Source organism: Saccopteryx leptura, chromosome 2, assembly GCF_036850995.1.
Source record: "Saccopteryx leptura isolate mSacLep1 chromosome 2, mSacLep1_pri_phased_curated, whole genome shotgun sequence".
NCBI lineage: Eukaryota > Metazoa > Chordata > Mammalia > Chiroptera > Emballonuridae > Saccopteryx > Saccopteryx leptura.
Window position 1 is genome coordinate 50689533 of NC_089504.1, and position 22618 is coordinate 50712150.

The 22618-nt window shown below is 36.6% G+C and overlaps 1 protein-coding gene across 5 annotated transcripts in view; it reads right to left on the reverse strand.

The window, feature by feature from the left end:
• Positions 1–22618, reverse strand: part of VPS13A (vacuolar protein sorting 13 homolog A) — a 244743-nt gene that overhangs the window by 191266 nt on the left and 30859 nt on the right. For all 5 annotated transcript variants that reach the window (XM_066367951.1, XM_066367950.1, XM_066367953.1 and 2 more), the window contains exons 4-9: positions 17579–17674; positions 17194–17295; positions 12348–12457; positions 11636–11695; positions 8731–8790; positions 8439–8519 (exon numbers count right to left, since the gene is read on the reverse strand). In XM_066367951.1, coding sequence (XP_066224048.1) covers positions 8439–8519; positions 8731–8790; positions 11636–11695; positions 12348–12457; positions 17194–17295; positions 17579–17674 — 509 coding nt within the window. The remainder of the gene's footprint in view (positions 1–8438; positions 8520–8730; positions 8791–11635; positions 11696–12347; positions 12458–17193; positions 17296–17578; positions 17675–22618) is intronic.

Below are 22618 nucleotides of genomic sequence, written 5' to 3' on the forward strand. Positions count from 1 at the left end.
TGAAAAATTGGCTAAATATATAACCAAACCCCGAAGGAAATAGGGAGTAAGAAATGCTCCGCCTTCCTCACTAACCTAAACAGGGCAGCTTTCTCTGGTAACTGTGAATATAGAAACTGAGGCGGGCAAAGGGGGTGAATACAAACGGCCGAACCAGGCTGTGGCACGGAGATCCAAGCCGAGGAAAATCTGATCCTGTGGAAACCCGGGCAATACAAGCTAACACTCGCGCCAAACCCAAACAAAGAAAGACAAGCGGCGCGGCCATTTTACCCGGTCTCCTGGTTGGTGCGCAGTTAGTGGACAAGAGATTTCTTCCTAGGCCCCGGGAGTCAGTGCCCGTGTTGCCCCACGGAGAGGCAGGGTCAGAGGCCTTTCTGTGGGCCGAGGGCAGAGTCTCTGGGCAGCCCCAGCGCCCTGGGAAAGCCACGCACGGGAGGGAGTGAGAACTAATTCCAATGGTGGAGATTTTCCTTGCCGAGGGTGTTTCACTCAGAGGGAAACGCGGCCTCATATCCGGGTTTGCGCACGCAGATAAGGAGTGAGCGATTCCTCCGAGTGCCTCGGCAGTGCGCGCCCGTGTCATCGCACAGAGGAGCAGAGTCAGGGGCCTTTGTGTGGGCCAAAGCGGAATCTCGGGCCGCCCCAGTGCCTTGCAAAAGCCGTGCACGGGGACGGAGCGAGACTCAATTCCAACGCTGCAACTTTTCCCTGCGGTCGGGGGTTTCACTCAGAGCGTGAGACTGCTGGCCGGATATCCTGGTCTGCGCGCGCAGCCAGTGAGTGAGAGTTTTCTCCAAGCGCCCCGGAAGTGGGCACCCGCTTGTGTTACCGGACAGAGTGGCAGAGCCAGAGGTCTGTGAGTGGGTGGAAAGCCCGCCTGATTATGCTAGCAGCTCTGACTGACTGAGCCTTACCCAGAGCCCTGTGCTGAGTGGAAATAGAGTGGGGAGTTGCCAGCTCTTTGAGCCTCTTACTATCCAGGCAGAGGCAGCAGCAACCCCATAGCTGGATTATCAGGCTACTAATTGAGGAAGGAAAGACTAGGAGAAAGGCTCCAGGAACACGGACTCTCTCACTGTCGGAGCCTATAAATGCTAATAGCCTCGACTGCCAACGAGACTAAAGCACAATACATGACATTGCCATAGAGACTTATCAACTGCAAACCTCCACCTGAGCGTGGCAAAGGGGCAAAACCCGGGGTACAGAGTCACCGACCAGGAAGAGGGAGAGAAGAGAAAAAGCAAGAAGATAACCTCTCAAAATCAAGAATAATCTGCAGACTTTATAACCTATCCCATTTTATTATATTTGTTCGTTTGTTTCTCTTATCTTCATTCTTGATACTTTTTTTTTCCTCCTCCAATTTGGCCGATTAACTCTCTACCGGTCTTACTCTCTCCTCTCCTTGAACTACACTACCCATAAGTGTTACATCTCCCATTATCTTTTCTCTTCTCTTCCTTTCTCTCTATGAGGGTTGCACTCCAAAACCCTTAACTCTCTCTCTCTCTCTCTCCTTTCTTTTTTCTTCTTTTAGTGGTTCCTCTTTTTTTTTTCTCTCTCTCTCTCTTTCTTTTCTCCCTCTATATTAGTTTCTTCCTTTTTCCTTTACATCTCCTCTCATTCAAACCTCAATAACAAACAAATTATCTTATCTGGGACTCAAACTTATGTTTGTGGCATTTTGGGGGGTTTTTACTTCACCTTTTTAACTCACTAGCAGTGCTCCCATCCCTGGCTCTCCATATTATCTAGTTCTTGTTCCACTAAATACAATAGTAATTTTTTAATTTGTCCCCCCATTTTTCCGTTTTCCTCTTAATCCTCTCATCATAACTCTTAGACAACCAACACCTAAAAGCAAATCATTTTATTCTTGACCCAAATTTTTTTCCTTATTTACTTTTTGTGGGTCCATACGCTCTTTTTTTTCTTTTTTCTTTCTTTTTTTTTTTTTTTTTTTGCCCCTTTATTACTTTTCCCCAATTCAGGCCCTCCATCACAGGCATTGTTTGTTATAATTCACAGTCCACCACAAGATTTTATCAAGAAAGAGGGGAGAGGAGAGGAGAGGAAAAAAGGAGGGGGGGAATAATTTCCTTTTTTTTTTTTTAAATTTTTATTTTATTTTATTTTTCTCTATTTCATTATTAATTTTTTTTTAAAAAAAAAACAACTCTTTTCGATTTTTTTAATTATTTTTTTAAACTTTTTATTCTTTATTAAATCTCATTAATACTATCAACAAAACCACCCTCAGATGCCATTAAGGAAGAGAAAATCGAATATCATGAATACAAAAGAAAGAGAAGTAACACAGCTAGATGAGGAAAAATCTATGGAGAAAAAATTTAATATATTGGAAACCTTGGAGCTAAATGACAGAGAATTCAAGATAGAAATCCTAAAAATCCTCCGAGATATACAAGAAAACACAGAAAGGCAATTTAGGGAGCTCAGAAAACAACTCAATGAACACAAAGAATATATGTCCAAGGAAATTGAAACTATAAAAACAAATCAAACAGAGATGAAAAACTCAATTCACGAGCTGAAAAACGAAGTAACAAGCTTAGCTAATAGAACAGGTCAGATAGAAGAGAGGATTAGTGAAATAGAAGACAAGCAACTTGAGGCACAACAGAGAGAAGAAGAAAGAGACTCAAAAATTAAAAAAAATGAGATAGCCCTACAAGAATTATCTGACTCCATCAAAAAGAATAACATAAGAATAATAGGTATATCAGAGGGAGAAGAGAGAGAAAATAGAATGGAGAACATACTCAAACAAATAATAGATGAGAACTTCCCAAGCCTGTGGAAAGAACTAAAGCCTCAAGTTCAAGAAGCAAACAGAACTCCAAGTTTTCTTAACCCCAACAAACCTACTCCAAGGCATATCATAATGAAATTGGCACAAACCAATGGCAAAGAAAAAATTCTCAAGGCACCCAGGGAAAAGAAGAATACAACATATAAAGGAAGGCCCATTAGATTATCATCAGATTTCTCAGCAGAAACTCTACAAGCTAGAAGAGAGTGGACCCCAATATTTAAAGTCCTGAAAGAGAGGAACTTTCAGCCACGAATACTATACCCATCAAAGCTATCCTTCAAATATGAAGGAGAAATAAAAACATTCACAGATACAGAAAAGATGAGGGAATTTATCATCAGAAAACCCCCACTCCAGGAATTACTAAAGGGGGTTCTCCAATCAGATACAAAGAACAAAAAAAAACAGAGCCACAAGTAAAAGCTCCAAGAAGAACACAATAAAACCAAATTTAAACTGTGACAACAACAAAAAGAAAGAGGGGGAGAACATGGAGATTAACAGTAGCAAAGGACGATGGAGTGCAAAAGTACTCACAAAATAGTTCGCTACAATGAACAGGGTAGGGACCCTTTTCATTATTCAAAGGTAACCACCATTGAAAAAACCACCACAGAAGCACATGAGATAAAAAAGATAGCAACAGTGGAAAGATGTATGGAATACAACCAAATAAAAACAAAAGATAGAAAAACAAAAGAGAAGGATCAAACAAGACACAAAACTAACAGAAAGCAAGATATAAAATGGCAATAGGGAACTCACAAGTGTCAATAATTACACTAAATGTAAACGGATTAAACTCACCAATAAAAAGGCACAGAGTAGCAGAATGGATTAAAAAAGAAAATCCAACTGTATGCTGCCTACAGGAAACTCATCTAAGTAACAAGGATAAAAACAAATTCAAAGTGAAAGGCTGGAAAACAATACTCCAAGCAAATAACATCCAAAAAAAAGCAGGTGTAGCAATACTCATATCTAATAATGCTGACTACAAGACAGGAAAAGTACTCAGAGACAAAAATGGCCATTTCATAATGGCTAAGGGGACACTGAATCAAGAAGACATAACAATTCTTAATATATATGCACCAAACCAAGGAGCACCAAAATATATAAGACAGCTACTTATTGATCTTAAAACAAAAACTGACAAAAATACAATCATACTTGGAGACCTCAATACACCGCTGACGGCTCTAGATCGCTCATCCAAACAGAGAATCAACAAAGACATAGTGGCCTTAAACAAAACACTAGAGCACCTGGATATGATAGACATCTACAGGACATTTCATCCCAAAGTGACTGAGTATACATTTTTCTCCAGTGTACATGGATCATTCTCAAGAATTGACCATATGTTGGGCCACAAAAACAACATCAGCAAATTCAGAAAAATTGAAGTTGTACCAAGCGTATTTTCTGATCATAAAGCCTTGAAACTAGAATTCAACTGCAAAAAAGAGGAAAAAAATCCCACAAAAATGTGGAAACTAAACAACATACTTTTAAAAAATGAATGGGTCAAAGAAGAAATAAGTGCAGAGATCAAAAGATATATACAGACTAATGAAAATGACAATACGACATATCAGAATCTATGGGATGCAGCAAAAGCAGTGATAAGAGGGAAGTTCATATCACTTCAGGCATATATGAACAAACAAGAGAGAGCCCAAGTGAACCACTTAACTTCACACCTTAAGGAACTAGAAAAAGAAGAACAAAGACAACCCAAAACCAGCCGAAGAAAGGAGATAATAAAAATCAGAGCAGAAATAAATGAATTAGAGAACAGAAAAACTATAGAAAAAATTAATAGAACAAGGAGCTGGTTCTTTGAAAAGATCAACAAAATTGACAAACCCTTGGCAAGACTTACCAAGGAAAAAAGAGAAAGAACTCATATAAACAAAATCCAAAATGAAAGAGGAGAAATCACCACGGACACCGTAGATATACAAAGAATTATTGTAGAATACTATGAAAAACTTTATGCTACTAAATTCAACAACCTAGAAGAAATGGATAAATTCCTAGAAAAATACAACCTTCCTAGACTGAGTCAAGAAGAAGCAGAAAGCCTAAACAGACCTATCAGTAGAGAAGAAATAGAAAAAACCATTAAAAACCTCCCCAAAAATAAAAGTCCAGGCCCTGACGGCTATACCAGCGAATTTTATCAAACATTCAAAGAAGACTTGGTTCCTATTCTACTCAGTCTTCCAAAAAATTGAAGAAGAAGCAATACTTCCAAACACATTTTACGAAGCCAACATAACCCTCATACCAAAACCAGGCAAGGATGGCACAAAAAAAGAAAACTACAGACCAATATCTCTAATGAATACAGATGCTAAAATACTAAACAAAATACTAGCAAATCGAATACAACAACATATTAAAAAAATAATACATCATGATCAAGTGGGATTCATCCCAGAATCTCAAGGATGGTTCAACATACGTAAAACGGTTAATGTAATACACCATATCAACAAAACAAAGAACAAAAACCACATGATCTTATCAATAGACGCAGAAAAGGCTTTCGATAAAATACAACACAATTTGATGTTTAAGACTCTCAACAAAATGGGTATAGAAGGAAAATATCTCAACATGATAAAGGCCATATATGATAAACCATCAGCTAACATCATATTAAATGGCACTAAATTGAAGGCTTTCCCCCTTAAATCAGGAACAAGACAGGGTTGTCCACTCTCTCCACTCTTATTTAATGTGGTACTAGAGGTTCTAGCCAGAGCAATCAGACAAGACAAAGAAATAAAAGGCATCCATATCGGAAAAGAAGAAGTAAAGGTATCACTTTTTGCAGATGATATGATACTATACATCGAAAACCCCAAAGAATCCACAAAAAGACTACTAGAAACAATAAGCCAATACAGTAAGGTCGCAGGATACAAAATTAACATACAGAAGTCAATAGCCTTTCTATATGCCAACAATGAAACAACTGAGAAGGAACTCAAAAGAATAATCCCCTTCACGATTGCAACAAAAAAAATAAAATACTTAGGAATAAACATAACAAAGAATGTAAAGGACTTATATAATGAAAACTATAAACCATTGTTAAGGGAAATCGAAAAAGATATAATGAGATGGAAGAATATACCTTGTTCTTGGCTAGGAAGAATAAATATAATCAAGATGGCTATATTACCCAAAGCAATATACAAATTTAATGCAATTCCCATCAAACTTCCAATGACATTTTTTAAAGAAATAGAGCAAAAAATCATCAGATTTATATGGAACTATAAAAAACCCCGAATAGCCAAAGCAATCCTAAAGAAAAAGAATGAAGCTGGGGGCATTACAATACCTGACTTCAAACTCTATTATAGGGCCACGACAATCAAAACAGCATGGTATTGGCAGAAAAATAGACACTCAGACCAATGGAACAGAATAGAAAGTCCAGAAATAAAACCACATATATATAGTCAAATAATTTTTGATAAAGGGGCCAACAACACACAATGGAGAAAAGAAAGCCTCTTCAATAAATGGTGCTGGGAAAACTGGAAAGCCACATGCAAAAGAATGAAACTGGACTACAGTCTCTCCCCCTGTACAAAAATTAACTCAAAATGGATCAAAGATCTAAACATAAGACCTGAAACAATTAAGTACATAGAAGAAGACATAGGTACTCAACTCAGGGACCTGGGTTTTAAAGAGCATTTTATGAATTTGACTCCAATGGCAAGAGAAGTGAAGGCAAAAATTAATGAATGGGACTACATCAGACTAAGAAGTTTTTGCTCAGCAAGAGAAACTGATAACAAAATAAACAGAAAGCCAACTAAATGGGAAATGATTTTTTCAAACGACAGCTCAGATAAGGGCCTAATATCCAAAATATACAAAGAACTCATAAAACTCAACAACAAACAAACAAACAACCCAATAAAAAAATGGGAAGAGGATATGAATAGACACTTCTCCCAGGAAGAAATACAAATGGCCAACAGATATATGAAAAGATGCTCATCTTCTTTAGCTATTAGAGAAATGCAAATCAAAACGGCAATGAGATACCACCTCACACCTGTTCAATTAGCTGTTATTAGCAAGTCAGGTAACAGCAAATGTTGGAGAGGTTGTGGAGAAAAAGGAACCCTCATACACTGTTGGTGGGAATGTAAAGTAGTACAACCATTATGGAAGAAAGTATGGTGGTTCCTCAAAAAACTGAAAATAGAACTACCTTATGACCCAGCAATCCCTCTACTGGGTATATATCCCAAAAACTCAGAAACATTGATATGTAAAGACACATGCAGCCCCATGTTTATTGCAGCATTGTTCACAGTGGCCAGGACATGGAAACAACCAAAAAGCCCATCAATAGATGACTGGATAAAGAAGATGTGGCACATATACACTATGGAATACTACTCAGCCATAAGAAATGATGACATCGGAACATTTACAGCAAAATGGTGGGATCTTGATAACATGATACGAAGCGAAATAAGTAAATCAGAAAAAAACAGGAACTGTATTATTCCATACGTAGGTGGGACATAATAGTGAAACTAAGAGACATTTATAAGAGTGTGGTGGTTACGGGGGGGAGGGGGGAATGGGAGAGGGATAGGGGGTGGGGAGGGGCACAAAGAAAACAAGATAGAAGGTGACAGAGGACAATCTGACTTTGGGTGGTGGGTATGCAACATAATTGAACGACAAGATAACCTGGACTTGTTATCTTTGAATATATGTATCCTGATTTATTGATGTCACCCCATTAAAAAAAAATAAAATTATATAAAAAAAAAAAAAAAAAAAAAAAAAAAAAGAAGAAAATCTACCATTACAGACAACACAGATGATGAACCTTGAAGGCAGTACACTAGGTAAAATATGTCAGATAAACACAAATATTGTATGACTTATGTGAAATAAAAAAATAGTGAAATAAAAGCTCATAAATACAAAGAACAGTCTGGTGGTTGACAGAGGCAGGAGGGGGGTGGTGGCAAAGTGTGTGATAGAAGTCAAAATATACTATCTTCTGGTTATAAAACAAATAAATCATGAGAATTCAATAAACACCATGTAGCTATGGAGGGGGGTGGTGGCAAAGTGTGTGATAGAAGTCAAAATATACTATCTTCTGGTTATAAAACAAATAAATCATGAGAATTCAATAAACACCATGTAGCTATAGTTAATAATACTGCATTACTATTTGAAAGTGGCTTCAGGAATCTTCAGTTTCCATCTCAGAGAAAGATTTCTGTAACTATGTATGGTGACAGATCTTAACAGAATTACTGTGGTGATCATATTCTAATATATACAAATATCAAATCATAATGTCATTCACCTGAAACTAATATAATGCTTTATGTTCATTATTAAAAACAAGGTGTTTATACATGATTGTATACAGGTACATATCTATTCCTCTATTTCTGTAAATTCTGCTATTAGATTTTGCCTTAAAAATGACTACTGACTACAGTATTCTAAATGACAATGTATAAAACTTTATGCGAAATACCAACAAATGTGTGTATTGATATATACATATAAAAATTTTACTTACCAACGAATAATCATAATTAGTAAGATAAAACATCCGAGACTTCACATTCCAATAGGCAAAAAGGTTATCCAATCGGATTAACTGAAAATAAATACGTAGTTTATTATTGTTTTCTTTGAAGGATCTTTAGCATGTATTATTTTGAAAAGCCTAAAATAATTGAGTCATACAGAGTTAAGCAAATAAACACAATTTTCATAAGTCTGTATTATGTATTACCATTACCCTTTCTAAAAGTCTCTTTTGTCAAGTTCATTGTATTTATCTTACAATGAACAAATACAGTATTTACCTTACGAAACAGTTTTTCAGTTTCATCATGTAAACATGGAACCCAGTTTTGATCAGTTGTCTGCAAAGGAAAAAGGCTGTTATTTCCATGTGATATGTGTCAGAGTGATAAATCATATCATGCCCTAGACCAATTTCCCATGAAAATGTCCTTGAAAACTTAACTTTCAAAGAATGTTAACGGACTACATGAAAGTCTCTGCTTTCAAGGAGCTCACTCACTGTTGGCTGATAATCCAAACAAATAAAGGAGCAATTACAAACAAGTAAGTGCTAATATAGAGGTTAAATATACAGTACTGGGGGAATACTGTAGGAGCCCCAAACTCAGAGGTGTGATGGAGAAAGTGATATCTAACCTAATGTGTGACATATGAATAAAATTACTGATTCTAAGAAATATCTAGGAAATATGATTCATTCTAGTAAGATACATGAATATATGACCTAGTCAGGGAACTAAAGTGGCCCGGTATGGCCAGAAAACATAATGCAAAACAAAGAAAAGAGCTGAAATCAGATATATGCTCTGATTGACTCTGTGGTAGAATGTTGGCCTGGTGTGTGAAAGTCCCAGGTTCGATTCCCAGTCAAGGCACACAGGAGGTGCTTCTCCTCCCTTCTCCACCTTCTACCTCTTTTTCCCTCTTCACTTCCTACAGCTATGGCTCAGATGGCTTAAGCAAAGTTGCCTCAGGGCGCTGAGGAAGGCTCCATGGCCTCACCTGAGGTGCTAAAAATAGCTTGATTGCCCAGCAACAGAGCAGAGGCCCAGATGGGCAGAGCCTCGCCCTTAGGGAGATTGCTGGGTGGGCCCTGGTTGGGTGCATGTGGGAGTTTGTCTCTGCCTTCCCACCTCTCACTTAATTTAAAAAAAAATCAGATCGCCACCTGAGATCAGACTGTAAAAGGACTGTAAACAACTTGAAGACAAAACTATGAACTTTATTCTAAAAGCAATAAAAAGCCACTGAGGAGAATAAAGTGATTAGATGCTTATTTAAAAAGATGGTTTTCATTTTTTTGTAGAAAACTGAATAGATTAGAACAGTGGTTTTCACACTTTAGTAAGCTATGGGATCATATATAGAGGGCTATTTAAAACATGTATTGCTGGGCTCATACCTGATAATCTAAGTGAATAGATGTGGGCAGAGAGGCAAATTTGCAAGGACCTCCAAAAGTGGTGATCAATTCCACTGCTGTCACAGTCACCAATGACCTTCACAATGCCAAATCCAGCAGCTAATTTAACAACCTTATTTTTCAACATAAGAGCAGCATTTGACATTTTACCCCACCCAACTTTATTGAATAAAGTCTCATTTGGCTTTTTCTTTTCTTTTGCTTGTAGTGGATACATGTTTTAAATAGAAGTCATGCAAAAAAACAAACAAAAACCCAATGGATATATCAAATAAAACCATGTAATGAAACACTATTCAGCAGTTAAAGTGAATTACATGTGGCAACATAGATGTCAAAACCATTGTGAAAAAGGGAACTTATAAAAGAATCACATAAAATATTTATGTAAACTTTTAAAAATCTATCAAATATTATATACAATTTTTTTTTTTTTTTTTTTTTTTTACAGAGACAGAGAGAGAGTCAGAGAGAGAGAGAGACAGGAACGGAGAGATGAGAAGCATCAATCATTAGTTTCGTTGCTCATTGCGACACCTTAGTTGTTTATTGATTGCTTTCTCATATGTGCCTTGACCGCGGGCTTTCAGCAGACTGAGTAACCCCTTGCTTGAGCCAGCGACCTTGGGTTCAAGCTGGTGAGCTTTTGCTCAAACCAAATGAGCCCGCGCTCAAGCTGGTGACCTCAGGGTCTCGAACCTGGGTCCTTGGCATCCTAGTCCGAAGCTTTATCCACTGTGCCACCGCCTGGTCAGGCTATTATATACAATTTTAATGACTATATTAAATAAAAGTTTAAAATTTTAGGATGTTTATCTCTGGGGTAGGAGGAAAGGGTAAGAGTAGAGAACAAAGGGATTTAAACTTTATTCATAAGTTTATTCTTTTGAAGTATTTAAAAGCTAAACCAAATGACAAATTTAACAATGGTTAACTCTGGTGGAACGCGTGTGTTTCATAATCCTCTATATACTCCTATGCTTTAAAAATTCATCAATTTGAGAAATTAGAAAGAAATTATGCCACATCATTAATGGTGGCGAGGACATGGTGGTTTGTTTCTTTACACCTTTCATGACTTGTCAAAGTTTCAGAAATGAACATTTATTGCTTTTATTTTATACTTCTCAGAAATGGATTTTTTTTTTTTCATTTTTCCGAAGCTGGAAACGGGGAGGCAGTCAGACAGACTCCCGCATGCGCCCGACCGGGATCCACCCGGCATGCCCACCAGGGGGCGATGTTCTGCCCCTCTGGGGTGTTGCTCCGTTGCATCCAGAGCCATTCTAGTGCCTGACGCAGAGGCCACAGAGCCATCCCCAGCATCCGGGGCATCTTTGCTCCAATGGAGCCTCGGCTGCGGGAGGGGAACAGAGACAGGAAGGAGAGGGGGAGGGGTGGAGAAGCAGACGGGCGCTTCTCCTGTGTGCCCTGGCCGGGAATCGAACCTGGGACTCCTGCACACTAGGCCGATGCTCTACTGCTGAGCCAACCGGCCAGGGAGAAATGGATTTTTTAAAGTAAAACAGTATCAAATGTCATAATTAGCAAATAATAATGTCCTTGTAGTTTAACCTGAATTTCTCAACCATTTTTTCAAATGTGAAATTATCTATCCTCAGTTCCAATCCAATCTATGCACTTTCTGTACCAATTCTGTATAAACACCTACTTCTGATGCTAGCATAAATAGTCATCAGTAGTCTGATTAACTATATTACACAATCAAATATTGTTAAATTTATTTTTAAACAAATTACCTGCATGCTGAGATTTTGAAGGGAAATACCAAATGACAGTGGGTTTTCTCGATTTGTGATCTAAAGGAGAAACACAATAAATTTTACTCAAATTTTTAGTAGTTGGGCAAAACTCAAATTATGTTCACTTTCTGGGAAGTATGCAATTTCAAACATTCAAAAACATTTCAATATTTTCCAGAACTTATATTCCTACATTTTTCCTAATACAGTACTAATTAAAATATTAAGTATCAATGTATGTGTTGTACAATAACAATACATCTGCATGTTTTTCAGTTTAGAAAAAAAAAGCTTAAAAAAATGACCCTCACAACAGTACTATCAGAAGAAGCTAATTATTATGTATTTTAGAGAGAATACATGACCTATTTAAGAAAAATTAGTTAAGTTTTGCTCTATCTCTCCAGAAGATAAATATCACATGATTTAAAGTATCTTAAAAATACATAATAGCTAAATTTGTAACTCCCATCTATAAAAGGTATTAAAGGCATTTTCCTTCATTAACTGATGTTTGAACATTTTAGAAAGTGTAATCAAGGCAGTAAGGATTGAAAATTACAACCATAGTTATAGAAGAGAAAGATATGTCATCTTCAATCTCTGCCCCTCCACTTTCATGCATCTAATAGGTTGGCTACTACAGAGCAGGTGTCAATAAACAGTGGAATATATATAAATATTTTTTAAAATCTATTGAAATACTTACATCATCTTCATAACGAATATGGATGTTGGAAATTTTCACTTGAAGATTTTTTATTATCTGAGTAATTAATTTTTCTGTGAAAGTGTCCTGTTCCTCCACCAGCTGTTTTTCTACAATTGCAAATATTCCTTTTTAATTTGAATGTAAAATATAAATATCCACATATTGAGGTAACAAAATTGTTACCTTGTTAGAGAAAAAGATCTGTATTTGTAGATTTGCTTTCCGAAAGTCTTCTACACTGAAAGCCTTCCATACCAAAAAACTTTCAAAGGTAACTAAATACACAGTTTTCAAAAAGTAGTTTCTTATTCAGTACAACTAAAGTCACCCTTGAAGAATTTATTGGCATTAAATTTAATAAATTCTCTTTGCTAATTTTACCTCATATGGAAAACAATAAAAATTATTAGGTAAGAATTATAATAGGCTTAATTATAATGAGAATTATAATTTTAAAAAAACCCAGAAAGAGCAGCAAAGAAGGAATCTCCATTAAAATTAGAGTTATTATAAGTCTCCTGTGGTTAGATGTATAAAATAGTTGAATATGACCCTCCTCCTTATGAATACAAAATAGGAAGATATGAGATCATTTCCTTCTTTCCAGCAAGAATGACGTTGATCAACTGTTTCTTTTTCTAAAAACTATATTTGCTATTTCCATTTTCAATACTTTTCAAGGGAACAAAAGAAAAAAAACTTAGGTTCCTAATTTTCCATATGCCTTTTATTGCTACTAGTTAGTACCCCTTCCTCCCACACTTAAAAATACCATTGAAAGCTACTACCTTTCCTGCTTCTAGGCCTGTTACACCTGCATATATATCTATCTTTTCCTCTAATGACCTAACAACTCCCTAATTCAACTGGCCCAGGAGGCCTTAAAGGAAAGGTTAATGTAAAGATGTCATATGTACATCAAACGCAAGTAAGAGTGAATGAAACATAAGTAAATGTATCTGAATATAAAAGGACATTAGAATTAATAAGCAAACATTCAGCTCTTTGAAGACAAGAGATTATTAATCTTTAAATCATACAACTACCTAACAAAATCCTTTGCTCTATAAATTTATTGTCATTCAATTAAATGCAAAAACTTTCTCTATCCATTAATTTTCTCCTTATTTCCTTATCCACCTCAGATTCCATAATTCATTTCACCAGCACTGCTCTTTTCCATAATTCATTTCACCAACATTGCTCTTCTTCTCATTTGTCCTCCATCAATACAGCTTCAACCCTGAATAAAACCAACTCTCCTTTTTTATTTGTATTTTTTCTTAAGTTAGAAGTGAGGAGGCAGTCAGATAGATTCCTGCATGCGTTCGGCCAAGATCCACCTGGCATGCCCACCAGGAGGCAATGCTCTGCCCATCTGGGACATTGCTCTGTTGTAACCAAAGCCATTCTAGCACCTAAGGCAGAGGCCATGCAACCATCCTCAGCGCCCAGGCCAACTCTGTTCCAATGGAGCCTTGGCTGCAGGAGGGGAAGAGAGAGAGAGAGAGAGAGAGAAGAGGGGGAAGGGTGGAGAAGCAGTGGGCACTTCTCCTGAGTGCGCTGGCTGGGAATCAAACCCAGGACTTCCACATGCTGGGCCGATGCTCTACCGCTGAGCCAACCAGCCAGGGCCCCAACTCTCTCCTTTTTATATAAACATGCCTATGTCTTCCCAGGTAAGTACTGGGGGAGAAAAATCACAACCAGATTGAAATTACTGTAAATTACTCATCTCCAACTTTCACCAAGCAGTAACCTTACTATATTTCTCCAGTCAACTTGTTCACCCTCTCCAAAACAACTATATTAAAATTATTTTTGATTCTCCTCAAAGCCTTTCCACTGCTTTTCACTCTTAGCACATGACATTGCCTCCAACTTTGAGAGAAATACAAGCTTCTTCTCTGCAATCATCACTCAATCAAAATATCAATACGTAAGGTGACTAATGATATCCATTAAATGATTATTTCCAAATCCTCAATTTACCTAATATCTTACTAGGATCTGATACATTTTTTCTTCCTTAAATATCCTTCTCCCATTGAATCACAATCTCCAAATTACCTTCTACTTATTTGACCACTCCTCCTTAATAATCTTCTTCTGTTATTCTCCACTATACAATCATTAAATGTTAAATTTCCTTAGGGTTCAGTTCTAGGACTGTTTCTCTTCTCATTATACACTGCTGTTGTAGGGAATATCATTCATACTTTATAGTCTGAAATATCATACTATTGCTGATAATTCTCAAATGTACATTAGAGTAGAAAGTGATATACAATTATAGAGAGTTGGTACATTCAGTAAACTACAAATAGGTCAGCATGGCTGGAGCAAAACATGAAAGAGCTAATAATGAGGATAGAGAGGTAGAGAGGATTCACATCATGAGCTTTTATATATCTTGCTGAAGAGTTTAAACTCCAACTTAATAACAATAAGGTATCTGATGAATGTTAAGTATGTTAAACAGATGTAGTTTAGACCTAAGAATAAATAGCAGGGACATCTAATTAAACATTGTGGATTACATCTATTTCCCTATTCCTCAGAAAAACTCCATTACTGCAAAAAGAGAAAGAAAAAAAAAGATAAATCCTCAAGGCCAAAAGAAAGAGTGTAAGAGAAAGAACATATAAGAGATAGCTTCAGGCCTTGGGTAGCTCAGTTGGTTAAGAGTGTCATCCTGAACATCCCAGGTTCAATTCCTGCTCAGGGCACATAGAAGATGTGACCATCTGCTTCTCCATCCCTTCTCCTTTCGCTCCTCTCTCTCTCTGTCTTCCCCTCCTGCAGCCATGGCTCAATAGGAGTGAACTGGCCCTGGGTGCTGAGGATGGCTCCATGGCCTCCCCTCTCAGGTGCTAAGAAGAGCTCAGTTGCCAAGCAATGGAGCAACACCCAAGATGGGCACAGCATAGCCCCCTACTGGGTACTTGCCAGAGTTTGTCTGCTTCCCCTTCTTTCACTGAATAAAAAAAAAAAGTGTGGCCCTGGTCGGTTGGCTCAATGGTAGAGTGTCAGCCCAGTGTGTGTAAGTCCCAGGTTCAACTCCTGGCCAGAGCACACAGGAGAAGCACCCATCTGCTTCTTCACCCTTCCCCATCTCCTTTCTTTCTATCTCTCTCTTCCCTTCTCGCAGCCAAGGCTCCACTGGAGCAAAGTTGGCCCAGGCACTGAGAATGGCTCCATGGCCTCCGCCTCAGGCACTAGAATGGCTCTGGTCACATTGTAGCAATGGCCAAGATGGGCAGAGCATTGTGCCCTAGTGGGCATGCCGGGTGGATCCCGGTAGGGCACATGCAGGAGTCTGTCTGCTTCCTCGTTTCTCACCTGAGAAAAATACAAAAAAAAAAAAAAAAAAAAAAAAGAAAAAGAAAAAAAGGTGTCATTCCAGAACAACAAGGTTGCATCTTCAATCCCTGGTCAGGGCACACACTAGAAGCAACCAAAAAGAATGCATGAGTGAGTGGAACAATAAATGCTTCCCTTCCTCCTCCCCTCACTCTCCCTTCTATCTGTCTTTCTAAAAATCAATAAAATCTTAAGCCTTGGCTGATAGCTCAGGTGGAGTGTTATCACAGAGCACAGTGGTTTCTGGTTTGATTTCCCCGTCAGGGAATATACAAGAGCAGCTTGATGTTCCTGTCACTTTATCAAAGAAAAGACAAAGCTTCAAAAAGTTAGACGCTGTAAAGCAGGTGACTTACCCAACTTAGCAAAGAAGAAATTTATTCCTTAAAAAGAAAAAAACCTGGAAAGATTCAGTTACTGAAGGCCTCAAAAAACATGAAAAGCAAAGTGAGAATGGAGGAGGGAGAGGATGATAATACACAGAGCGATTTAAAGTCTACATAATGAGCAGTTAGAGACTTCCAGGCACTCCCCTTCAATTTTTACAAGATGAAAAGAAATATGAAGATGGTGCTGATGGTTGCACATTATAAGTGTATTTAACACCACTGAACTGGACATGTAAAAATGACAGATGATTTTTTGTTGTATGCCACAATAAAAAATTTTTTATAAAGGATTGAGGGTAGGTATAAATCACTACACAGGATATGAAAGAACTAGGACAGAAAGTCAACAGGCAAAACATTTATTATTGGGTTTTATTTTTATTTTAAAAAATTAATGTATTTCAAGAATAGTGAAATCAGCATGTATGTAGTTTTCTTTCAATATGCTTAACCTTTAAATAAAAGACAGAGGAGAAGATAAACACATGACTAGGTGAGGAAGATAATTTTATGTTAGAAGACAAGAGAGGCTACAGTATATTTACATGCTAAGAAGAAAAATTCACTAGAGGGAGAAGAGTCTTGAGTACAAAAAGCAGCTGCTAACACTGCATGCAGCATGAGTAGAAAGGGATTAGAATTCTGCAGGACATCTCTTCCATCAACAAAAGAAGGGATTGAAGTAATGGACCATTTGGTCTAGGCTGAATAGGAAAGGATGTGAAGCCAGAGGGTAAACAGCTTCGGGAAAATATAAATATGTCAAGGGACTAGGTAGATCCAAAAAGTGAAGAATTGATAATAAGGAGAATAAAAAAGAAAAGTCTTGTAAGTTAAGAAAATATGCTTGATTAAATTAATTACCGTCATTTTAAATACTAACCTTACTTACCCTTGTATTTTCTGCCCTAAGGTAAATTTCTATAGGGTAAAATTTCTACAAACATTATAAAAAACACTACATTAAAATGCTCCAAGTAAAAAGATTCTTTTATGTTTGTTAAGTAATCTCAGTGCTTCCAAGAGAAAAATATTCAAATGCGGTCAGTATTTAGTATTTTCCCCATTTCTTGTATCTGTGTTTTATTTACCTTGATCAGCTACTTTTTGTTTTGCTTCTTCTATTCTTTTTAGTTCCTGTTGCTTTGCTTCCAACAGTTGCTTTTCTTCTTTTAAAGGATCATACTTTATTACTAAATAAGCATAAAAGAAAGAATATTAATTACCTTAAATTTAAATATAATCATTCCAAAAAATGTAGTAGAAAATAATTCCAAAGCCTAAGTCTATAAAAATTTAGCATAAAAACCAATTTAATTATATATATTACCTAGTACCAAATTTAAATATCACAAAATAGCAAAAATATCACAAAAAATTCCGCAAAAGTATTTTGAATACATATATAAATAATAAAATATAAAGACATTCCATCCACAAAAAGAAGTAACTTATAATGTTTAAAATTTTACTTACTAGAAGAAGGCACTATGAGTAAATAAATATCTTCTAATACAGCTACAACTGGTTGAGTATAAAGGTTTTTCCATGGAATTTTAAGATTAAGATTACCTACATTAAAAAAAAAAGACAAAAGATATTCATTTAACTTACATTTACTGTCAGCCTATTTTCTGTCACACATTAGAAGAGATAAAAGTGCCCAGCCTCTGACATTACAAGCTCAGTCACTTTATAAAAAGCTATTTTACAACCAAAAACAAGGCTTTGTAGTGAAAATTTGAAAATATTTGAATTAGCATTGTTGGAAAATCTACTAAATGATATCCTAAATATTTACTTATGGCAATCTGTACCACAAATGTATTAATATTCATCTTCTATTACCCAACAATCATTGATATTATAACCAGGAATCTCCCTATTCTTACTCTAAATCTCTATAAGAACTTTTCTTATACTTAAAAAAAAGTAATTATATACTTTATTTATTTTTCACATACAGAGATTATATCAATATATACAGTCTTGTGCAGCTTACAACAGGGATGCATTCTAAGAAATCCATCATTAGGTGATTTTGTCATTGTACAAACATCAAGTATACTTACACAAACCTGGATTTTACACTTTTCATACTTATGGTGAAAAAATGGAGAATAATTTCAGAGACCGCTAAGGCAGAAATCACCCTGAGCATAAGCAAAATTGACTAATATCATTGGGTCTATAATCTTCATATAACATAGGGGTGGTCAACCCTTTTATGGACCACATGAAATTTCTGGCAGACCGGTCCACAGCACAGTGGTTGAAAAACACTGGTATAGCCTATTATCCTAGGCTACAAACCTATGTGGAATGTTACTGTACAAAACATTACATCAAGCACAAGAGAAAATGATGCAATCAGGAGTCTGAGTAAGCCCAAGACATCTGAGGCTTCAGCGGGCATCACATAAGCATAATGATTTACAGCACCATTTTTTTAAGTAGAAAAGTACAATCTTATTAAAATAACAAAAGTAAAAAATATAATATAGTAAACACATAAAACAGTATCACAGTCATCAAATATTATGTACATAGGCTTATGTGCTACACTTTTATACTGGCAGTACAGGTTTGTTTACACCAGCACCACTACAGCCACATAAGTAATGTGTTGAGTTGCAACAGCTATGACATCACTAAGCAGTATGAATTTTTCAGCTCCATAATAATCTAATAGGACCACATCGTTTATGTGGTGTGCTGATCAAAATGTCTGTATGCAGTGCATGAATGTAATATATATGTGGATGATTGTAATATATATGTGGATGATTATCACCATTAAGGCTATGTAAGCACAAATATCTCAGAAATAATGAGGATCATAAAATGTTTTATTTTTTTATTTTTATTTATTTTTTTTTTGTATTTTTCTGAAGCTGGAAACGGGGAGAGACAGTCAGACAGACTCCCGCGTGCGCCCAACCAGGATCCACCTGGCACGCCCACCAGGGGCGACGCTCTGCCCACCAGGGGGCGATGCTCTGCCCCTCTGGGGCATCGCTCTGCCACGACCAGAGCCACTCTAGCGCCTGGGGCAGAGGCCAAGGAGCCATCCCCAGCGCCCGGGCCATCTTTGCTCCAATGGAGCCCCGGCTGTGGGAGGGGAAGAGAGAGACAGAGAGGAAGGGGGGGGTGGAGAAGCAAATGGGCGCTTCTCCTATGTGCCCTGGCAGGGAATCGAACCTGGGTCCCCCGCACGCCAGGCCGATGCTCTACCACTGAGCCAACCGGCCAGGGCCAAGGATCATAAAATGTTTTATAAATTATTCAAACTAATGAAAATATTTTACAGTTCACTAGCAAAATACTTACAGTTCTTGAATGAAAAATATTATATATTATGTAAAGGGTTGTTTATACTATTGATTCATTTTTGTATATTTTAAAAATTTCCATAATAAAGAGTTTTAAATATTTTTACATTCTTAGGAAGTATTAGTTTCTGTATTCAGAAATACTTGTCACAATTGGGAAAGGGAAAGATTATTAAAAATACTATTATCCCATTAACTGGTTAGTAATTTGGGAAAGAAAAAATATCTACTTAGATCATTCTCTTTCCATAACCCATGCTTAAAATACCCCAAATTGACAAAAAAAAAATTGATCATACAATTATCTAGAGAAAAGCAAACTATCAGATTTCTAAAAAGGGGTTAAGTTTCTAATCAGATATAACTTTTGAAATCAGAGAAGACAGTGCAGTGCCCATTTCAAATTTCTGTATAGTACAAAATGTAACCAAAATAAAATGAGTTGCAACAAATTCGACAGTTTATTTTTCTATTTATTTTCTTATTAACTGAGAGGCAGATAGGTAGACAGACTCCCCCATGTGTCCTTACTGAAATCCACCCAGCAAGTCCCCTATGGAGCAATGCTCTGCCCATCGGGGTCCCCTGATCCACTGCTCAGGCTACTTATTTTAGCACCTGAGATGAGGCCATACAGCCATCCTCAGCACCCAGGGCCAACTTGCTCAAATTATTCAAGCCATGGCTTCAGGAGAGGAAAGGGGGTGGGGAGGAGAAGGGGTGGAGAAGCAGATAGTCACTTCTCCTGTGCACCCTGACCCAGAATTGAACACGGGACGTCCACACACCAGGCTGATGCTCTACTGTTGAGCCAACCGGCCAGGCCTAAAATTTGACAATTTATTTATAATTGTATCAAACTGACTGAGTACACTCATATGCACATATATACATACTAATAATCAAAAAAAGTAAATGAACTTAAGGACAGAGAATAGTAACAAAATAGCATTAAGAAATCAAAGGAAAATATAAAATAATAATGCATTACTTCTACCACTAAATTTTTTTAACCAACTCTTTTCTCTCATTATAAGGTGTAGACTTTTTATAGAAGTTTGAAAACTTCATAAAAATAAAAATGAAAGTAATTCCAAAACTCTCCAACTTGAAGAAAAATTACTTTTAAAATATGTACATATGAATATTCATATTTGATATGTGGAATTCTAAATGAGCAAAACTTTCAAACGTCAGTAAGATTAACAATTTCCAATAATAGTAAGAGAACAATATGCTCCTATAAATCTCGTTGTACTACTGTACCACTCATTTGGAAATATGCACTTCTTTCATTCAACAAATTATGTTCTTACTATACGCTAAGTATTGTGCTAAATAGTGTGGATACAATAAAAATTAAACCCACTTCTCAAGAAATAATGATATTAAAGAATTATAAGTGCTATGATAGAAGTATGCAAAAAACAAATGAATCTCAAAATTATCTTGTGTATTGGGTACTTAATGCAGTGTACTTTCCACTATCTTACATTAACAGTGAAACTTACTTTATTATCATTGCTAAACATTGTGAGGTAAGAAAAAGAGGAAAAAAAAGAAGGCAGGCTCTATATAAAATCATATCTATCTACTCTCCTTATACATTGTCTCTCTTCTTGAAATCATGTTAAATTATAAACACCGAAATACAATGATCCTAATTATATAATTCAATTACTTTTGGAAAAATTTTTAAAGCTACATGAAAATGTTTACTGTAATGTTTTTATATCTTTGAAATTGTAGGATTACTCTACAATGTCCATATTCACTGGATAATACTACCATAAAAATAAATGAGGTGCGAAGATCTGGAAACAGCCCAAGTGTCCGTCAGAGGACGAGAGAATTAAAAAGCTTTGGTACATGTATACTATGGAATACTACTCAGCCATAAGAAATGATGACATCGGATCATTTACAACAACATGGATGAACCTTGGTAACATTATACTGAGTGAAATAAGTAAATCAGAAAAAACTAAGAACTATATGATTCCACACATAGATGGAACATAAAAATGAGACTCAGAGACATGGACAAGAGTGTGGGGGTTATGGGGCATGGGGGAGGAGAAGGAGGGGGATGGGGGAGGGGAGGGGCACAAAGCAAACCAGTTAGAAGGTGACAAAAGACAACTGGACTTTGGGTGATGGGAATGCAGCATAAGCAAATGGCAAAATAACCTAGAGCTGTTTTCTCTGAACATATGTACCCTGATTTATCAATGTCACCCCATTAAAATTAATCAAAAAATAAAATAAAAATAAATGAGGTCAAATCCACATGGATTATGAAAAATCTTTATTATATGTTAACTAAATGAAATAGAATAGGAAATAGTAAATATGCCATGATTACAAGTAATTAAAATGTACACATGAAAAAAATCATATTTTCCCCTATTATTTATATTAAAGTGTCTTAAATTGATTCGGGAGAGAGATAATTTTAGTCTTAGCAATGTAAGATTATGAAAATTTTGGCAAATGGTCTAACACTAACCATAAGTGCACAAAATATCAGAGACATTAATCACGTAACATAGATAAGCTTTTAAAATACCTTGTTTCCCTACTGACACAAATATATTGCAATAACATTATAAGTCCCACTACACAAACTATCTATACAACAAAGTATATTTATATACTTTCAAGTCTCGATTACACTATTATCCTGTACAATATTTAAAGCAGTAAAGTTCAAATAGTAATTTAAACAATAAAATTAAAACATTAAGCCAAAAAATTTTAAGAAACCAAATCTATTTTTTTTTTAAGTGAGAGGCAGGGAGGCAAACAGACAGACTCCCACATGTGCTCTGACAGAGATCCCAGTAAGCCCACTATGGGGTGATACTCTGCCCATCTGAAACCGTTGCTCTGTTACTCCGCAATAGAGCTATTTTAGCACCTGAGGCAAGGCCATGGTGCCATCCTTAGCACCCAGGGCCAACTTGCTCAAACCATTTGAGCCATGGCTGCAGGAGGGAAACAAAGAAAGAGAGTAAAAGGGGGAGAAGTAGAGAAGCAGATGGTTGCTTATCCTGTGTTCCCTGACCAGGAATCAAACCGGGGACTTCCACACACCGGGCAGACGCTCTACCACTGAGCCAACTGGCCAGGGCCAACACATTTTTATTAAACATTTTAAAGCATTATATTCCAGTTTTTGGTC